At 37.3% G+C, this 7,220-nt stretch overlaps 1 protein-coding gene across 1 annotated transcript; it reads left to right on the forward strand.

Moving 5' to 3' along the window:
- Positions 1–239: 239 nt before the first annotated feature.
- Positions 240–7,061, forward strand: morc2 (MORC family CW-type zinc finger 2; the record flags this gene model as incomplete). The annotated part of the gene is made up of 9 exons (XM_079252017.1): positions 240–317; positions 917–1,071; positions 4,959–5,012; positions 5,119–5,153; positions 5,238–5,306; positions 5,449–5,539; positions 5,624–5,732; positions 6,257–6,416; positions 6,946–7,061. The coding sequence occupies exons 2-9, from the start codon at positions 1,004–1,006 to the stop codon at positions 7,059–7,061; spliced, it is 702 nt and encodes a 233-aa protein (XP_079108143.1). The 5' UTR covers positions 240–317; positions 917–1,003.
- Positions 7,062–7,220: the final 159 nt, after the last annotated feature.

Genomic DNA, 7,220 nt, shown 5'->3' on the forward strand with positions numbered 1-7,220 from the left:
TTAAACATGGGAATGGATGAACAGAGATAGTGGTATTTGTGTACGTCACTTTTGTGTATTGAAATAGGTAAGCAAGTTGTTTAGGTTTTGGTCTGTGTTTTGGCGCCACCAAAAACTGGTGCACTGGTATGTAAAGCCGTCTACATAGCAAGGAGTCTTGTCCAATCATTGTTTAGAATGATTTTGTGACGCCTATCCATTGGCTGAATGTGGGAAAGTAGGGCGGGATTTGGAGAGCAGGCGAACCAGCCATCGACGTCGGAAAGATCGGATTGCACACGGCCTGTGTGGTTGTTTTAAGACAAGGAATAGAAAACGTAGGTTTCAAAGTGTTTATCCTTTCTTGGAATAATTAGTATACGTGCAAGGCAATTTTACATTTGTTGTCACATAATATAAGCCTACAAATCCGATATGAATGTCGTGAGTTTGCTAACGTTAGCCTAACGACTCAACACTTTGAGGCTAGCTAGCCTTCGTTACCTCATAAACATTTTCTAGAAGACGCTAATGTCCGCTAGCCACTAGCCTAACGATGAACACATTAACATTTGCTGCACAATGTGTAGTGTGTGTTTACATCACATAGTATTACGTCTAAAATGGCAAGAAACTATTTAGCAGTAACCCAGCTAGACTAGTAACTGACGAACAAATATCTCAACATTAATAGCTCACAAGTAAACATTGCGTGTAAAGACGCTCTTAGTTAAAGCCACACATTTTGTTGTCCTCCCGCAGGATTCCCACGTGGTACACGGGTTGTATTCCTTCACCTGAGGGGAGTTGCGTTGTAAAGCTTTGAGTTTTTATTGCTACGTGAGATAATGCCAATTTTGGGTTTTTGACAAGTGTAAAACAATGGAGGAATCGCACAGTTCGGTGATATTGTTATTTTATTTATTCATTTTTGTAGGATAATGGCTCTAGACTAGAGGTTGGTGGTCCAGGAAGAAGACAAATAGCAGACCAAGGAGGAAATAGGTAGTTACCTCAGGGAGCCATGGCCTACTCAAGCTACAGCAACCTGAGCAGGGCTCAGCTTACCTTTGAGTACCTGCACACTAATTCGTAAGTACCAACTTTCCCATCATTTGTTGAGGAGGTTTTTATCACACTGGATTTAGTTATAATAAAAAATATTTAAATTAGTCTCAAAGTGCAGATCCCCAGCTTGATAAGAGATGAACACAAACTCTAGATGACACACATCACCCCAATTTCATGTTTTTGTAAGGTCTAGAGTTGGCTAAAAAGATATTTTTCACGCAGTGTTCAATGATACTCTTTAAAGGTAGATAAAACACTTACTGGTTCCTATAATACCAATTACACTTCCTAAATAGAGCTTGAAGTAGATTGTCTAGTAATCTGCTGTTTAATCTGGCTACTACATCAAAGTAGAGAAGAACATCTAATTTAATAGTCCTTAAGTTTTTAATGTAGCTATGCTGTTCATCAGAACAGCATAGCTACATAGTTGTTAATACAGCATAGTTGTTAATGTCAACTATTTGACATTAACATAAATTTCTGTAGCTTTTTATAGAATCCCTGTTTACAACAATAGTATAAGGACCAGGATGCAAATAAACAAACAGGTTCTTACTACAGGCATTAATACTCGTAACCCTTTAATGCTTTTTGCAGTGGTGCTGTAATGTAAAAGTTTAATCGCATAACATCAGCTCAGAAAAGGACGATTGAAGTTACATTATGGCACCACAGTAATAACGCATAAACTCTGACAGCATTTCTTTTCAGATTCGAGTTGTGCAACATTAATGTTTCTTTTATAAGTCGGTTTAATTAAGTGTTCAGTCATTTAAAAACATGTCCTGTTAAAATAAATGAAACTCAATACCTTATTTAGATCGATAGCACCACTGTTTGCACACATGATTGTGTCAGTACATTGAGTGAAGCATAATAGTAAAGTCAAATTTGTTCAAGCAATACACAGCATATCCATTTTTCATTTTAAACATCAATTATTTATATATAAAACACCCTGGGCAGCTTTAATCAGCTGAAATTGTAGCTTGTTACAAGAGTGATTGTTATAATCTAATGAAAAAATTTAGCCTGTGCTTTACTTTGAGTGATTTAATGTCATTTTGTGTCAGTTATGTTCACTTCAAAGAATAGAAGTTGATGTAGTGATACTTTGTTCATATGGATTGCATACTAAAGCTGGGACCAGTCCAATCCAATATCAGTGTTGAGCTTTACGGATTGGATATCAGGCTGAATTCCCCAATCCACCACCTCACTGATCCAAGGAAGGCCCATTCCAGTCTTATGTTTACAAATTATAAGAATCATTCAGGTTTAAGTTAGCAATTTTCTTATTAAGAAGTAATGTGTGGTTTACAGTAGCCTAAGGAAACCTTGCGCAACAACGGCAACAGCAGTGATGACCGTAATTACAATAATGTTGACGTAAATTAATTCAGTACCTGAAAATTTCAGATATTGTATTGCATGCATCTTTTGTGCAAACTTCATGTTTTGACAGAAAAAAAGAAAGAAAGAAAACCTCTGTTTTTATTTCTGGTATTTGCTCAAAATATAAAAGGGAAATTCTTTCTGTCACAAAATTAGTATGAAGATGGTTAGATTAGTGAAAACGACCAGATAGGTCATTTCATATTTAACGACCAACTTCTTCCATGGCCGGGTGTGTTGTGCATGCGGCTGGGTCCTTGTGTTATAATGCAACATGTTGTATAAATGTTCTTACTTTTTTACCGTTTCAATCAACTGTTTTACCAAACAATCGTTTTACCTGCATCAGCAAAAACTCAGAAGCGGCAACTTTCCACATCATGCTTTTCTGTGTTCACCATGCCCACCTCAAATGTCCAACCCGTCACGATATTTCACGGAGACCCAAGAAAAAACTTCTGCCAGGCTGATGTGTCGAGAACTGTCTTCAAACACGTTCACGAGAACAAAATGATATAATTTTCTTCTCAAGACTTTGAGAACAAGAAAAAATTTCTCGCTTATCATGGAGTATCTAACAAGCTTAAGTCTGACCATTTTGACTGTTCATAGGACAACTTCCTGTGCTACATAAGAGTAAGTCAGCAAGTCTGTAGGCAAACTGTTGAACAGTACGGCAAGAATGCCCACAAAAGACAACAAATAACCCCTAAGAAAAACACATAAAAAAGTTGAGCAGGGCTTTAGGTTGGTGTAGTGGTTATCTATGTCACTTCACAGCAAGAAAATGTTCTGGTTTGGGCCTCAGCTGGGGCTTTGCTGTGTGGAATTTACTTGTTCGCTGCTTGTATGACTATTCTAGCAGTCCTCTAATCCAACAAAATCCAAAATTCTTTCTAAGTCTGAGTGTTTCTATGTTGGCGCTGCAATAGACTAGCAACCTGTCCAGATCAAAACCTGCATTTGAATAAGTGGGTGTATCCTTTATCTTGTCTGCCTTTTATTTTGGCCTAAATGATTGTTTATTATTTTTTATGGTAAAAAATGACCAATTGCGTGAGGGGATTGCCAGAATAGCTTTAGTGGTTGTTTGGTATACCTGGGTGGGATGAATTTGATCCATTTAAGAAACACTGGTTAGTGAAGTGAAGTTAAGATTATTTTTGTTTAACCAGTGTTTAATCCTGACTAAGACTCGTGCAGGTGCCCAGATGATGTGTGTGTGTGGAGGAACAGCCTCCTCAGGGCCACTCACTCAGTTCTGGGGCTAGCTCTCCATCCCTCGGGTAGGGTCACTGCGGGAGCAGCAGCACACAAATTTAGCCGGCAGGCGAAGGTACTTGTCCAGCGTGTAACCACATCAATCCATCCCAAGCCTACCCCGCTTTCTCTGACATTTCAGTCCAGACAAGCGACTACTGTGATCCGAACTTACTCTGTCAGTCACACTAGTTAGTTCTGTTCTATTTCATTCCTTGCATCAGCACAGAGGTGAAAGATGAAAACCCTCAAAAAAAAGTCCAAAAACATCTTCTCCTTTTTTTGAGAAAGGATTTAAGGAAGCTTGGCTGAAACTGTCCCAAAGTCCTTTTAATGTAGATTCGAATATAGGTCCTTTAAATGATGGAGCTAATCCTTTCATCAGATTCATCCAGATCCACAGGGTTCCTAATTTGTCCTTAACGAAGTAGTTGGAAAACTCAGAAGTCCCCAATCATAACTCAGTAGCTATTTGGAAAATGGTAAATCCTAAGACGTCCTGAGTAGATATCTCAGCTCTGACTTCTTTTCTGACAAGTCCTTGTCACCGCAGTCCAAACCGCAGAGATGCTACTTCCTTGTAGGGACCCATAGGAAGAACGTATAACAGGAGTTTGCAACTGGTTTTATGCTATCTGGATACATGTAATTATCACTGGACATTTGTAGTCCATCTACGTCATCTTTGACACACATTATGTAGTTTTTTGGCCTTCATCTCCTTAGCAATACATCATTAGTTGATCTCATATTTTACTAATTATACATTTTTTTGCGGACACAGGGTAACTTTCCCAGTGGTTCCAGATGTCTGTCTATTGCCCCTTTTCACTTCTCCATTTCCAATCCATTTTAACGTCCATCTAGCTGGTTTAAAAAAGTTTCATATCTATCTCACCCTCTTGACTTTGTAATGTGAGCCCTTAATGTTGGTGACCATTACGTACTGTGTGACCTAACTTTTCTAACCCTACAGTCCTACAAAGTCATCATTAATAAATGTAATAACTGGTACACATTCATTTAGTTACAAGTTGCACATGTTTCACTCATTAACATTGGATTTCTTGATTTAATTTAACAACATGAATGCATATAGTTAGTATATCAGCATAGCACTTAATTCCTGGTTATCTATCTGTAATGAATCGGTGTCATCTCAGCCTGCAAGACGGGTCCTATTCTCAGTTCCCGTTATTTAGGTTAATGAAAACTGTCTTTGTATTAAAAGAATAATTGTTTATTTTCAGGACAACCCACGAGTTCTTATTTGGAGCCTTAGCAGAGCTTGTGGATAATTCAAGGTATCAGCAATCAGATGGAGCCTACACTCAGTAAAAAATGCTACAAGTCTTAGCTATATCTTTATTGTAAGTACAAAGTCTTACTGTTGTTATATTTCTTCTTCAGAGATGCCAGTGCTACACGAATAGACATCTACACAGGTACTTTAAAGTAATTTATAAATTTAACACACAGAAGCCGTTATTATGCTGAAACTATCTCTAATCTTTGTGTTATATTCACAGAAAAAAAGCCAGAGCTTCGTGGTGATTTTATGCTCTGTTTTCTGGACGATGGTATTGGGATGGATCCTAGTAAGTGTAGTGTAAAAAGAAACAATAACTCAAAATTGATGTTATTTTTTTATATTGAAAAGTGTCTTGTGTAGAATAATAGTGAGGTTTTCCAGTAATGTATGGCATGTATTTTGAGTGTACAACACATTTCTTTTATTAGATGAGGCAACACACGTAATTCAGTTTGGAAAGTCAAACAAACGGTCTCCAGAATCCACACAGATTGGCCAGTATGGAAATGGATTGAAATCGTAAGTGTTTTTATGTTGAGATTTTGCAGTTGGTGCTCTAGTCTTTCAACACTTTAATTTTTTTAAAACTTATTTATCCTGCAGGGGCTCAATGCGAATTGGGAAAGACTTCATCCTCTTTACAAAAAAGGATAACAAACTGACTTGCCTTTTCCTTTCAAGAACTTTCCATGAAGAGGAGGGACTCGATGAGGTGAGAGTTTACTGATTTATAGTGTTTTATACCCTCTTGGGGTTCTGAATAATTCCTGAACTTATTTACAGATTTAGTGTTGCATAATATAGAGTAGCTTGGCTGATAAACAATTTTTGAGTTTTAATTCTTTCCTGAGTTTTATCCAAAAATACTTCTTATCCACCTTGCTCCTCAGCCATTTAGAGCAACCATACTTTTACAGTACCGCCGAAAAGACTAATCCAATACAGACTGTAGAGTAGGCCTTTCAGTTTTTGATTAATATTGCTTATTCTATCCCAGCACTGTAATTTGCAACAAGCTGACAATGTACAGTAAGATGCAAACTATGTTCTGTGAGAAACTAATAACAGTTAATGTCAGTCAGTTCATATGTAGGTCGCTTTGCATAAAAGCATCTGGTAAATGACTGTAGAAAAGAATAGTTAATATTTCAAGTTTTACTGAAATGCCTCCCGAACTTGTGGAACGTTGACATTTCATGGTATTGTACTTAAAGATATTTGAATGTCTCCTTTCAGGTTATTGTGCCTCTCCCCTCCTGGGATCTGAAAACCAGGGAGCCACTGACTTCTGATCCTGAGAAGTATGCAATAGAGACAGAACTCATCTTCAAGTATTCACCTTTTAAAAATGAGCAGCAACTGATGGAGCAGTTCAACAAAATAGAAAGCAACAGCGGTGAGCACACGATGAGTGACATTTTCATGATGATTAATGAGTTCTATGGTATTGTAACGTAACTGAAGCTTCATAAATAAGGCATGAAGACAAATGTCTTTTAAAACTTTTACTGGAAAATTGAAGTTGGCATTAACAACTAACACACGCCGCTCTCGGCTGACATCTTGTAAAACACATTTCTTCCTCTGCCACTAAACCAGTTCACCTCCTGTTACTTTAAAATAAAGCATTTAAAAAAAAGACTATCTTGGGTCTTAGAACTCAACAATTCATGTATATAAGAATCATAATGGTGAAGAATGAAATACAGTAACGTTCAAAAGTCTGGAAGCACTTTGATGTTAAATCCAATGAGAAAGTGTGTCCAAACATTCATCTGGTAGTGTACTGGCAAATTCATCTTCAGAAAACTAAACATGTTAAACACAAGTATTAATTAAACAATTTACAGCAGATACTAACTACTAGGTAATGACATGATAGATATTGATTAATGATATACCTTCATGTTGTATTCTTATTAAAGGTACTCTTGTGATCATCTATAATCTAAAGCTGATGGACAATGGAGAACCAGAGCTGGACGTAGAGACAGATCATCAGGACATACTGATGGCTGGGACACCTCTTGAAGGAGTGTGAGTTTATTACTTAATGTTCTTAACTACATATATATATATAATATATATATATATATATATATATATATATATATATATATCCCTGCGATGGACTGGCGAGCTGTCCAGGGTGTACCCTGCCTGTCGCCCAAAGCCGGCTGGGATAGGCTCCAGCTTCCCC

Source organism: Telmatherina bonti (assembly GCF_933228915.1).
Source record: "Telmatherina bonti genome assembly, chromosome: 13".
Classification (NCBI taxonomy): domain Eukaryota; kingdom Metazoa; phylum Chordata; class Actinopteri; order Atheriniformes; family Telmatherinidae; genus Telmatherina; species Telmatherina bonti.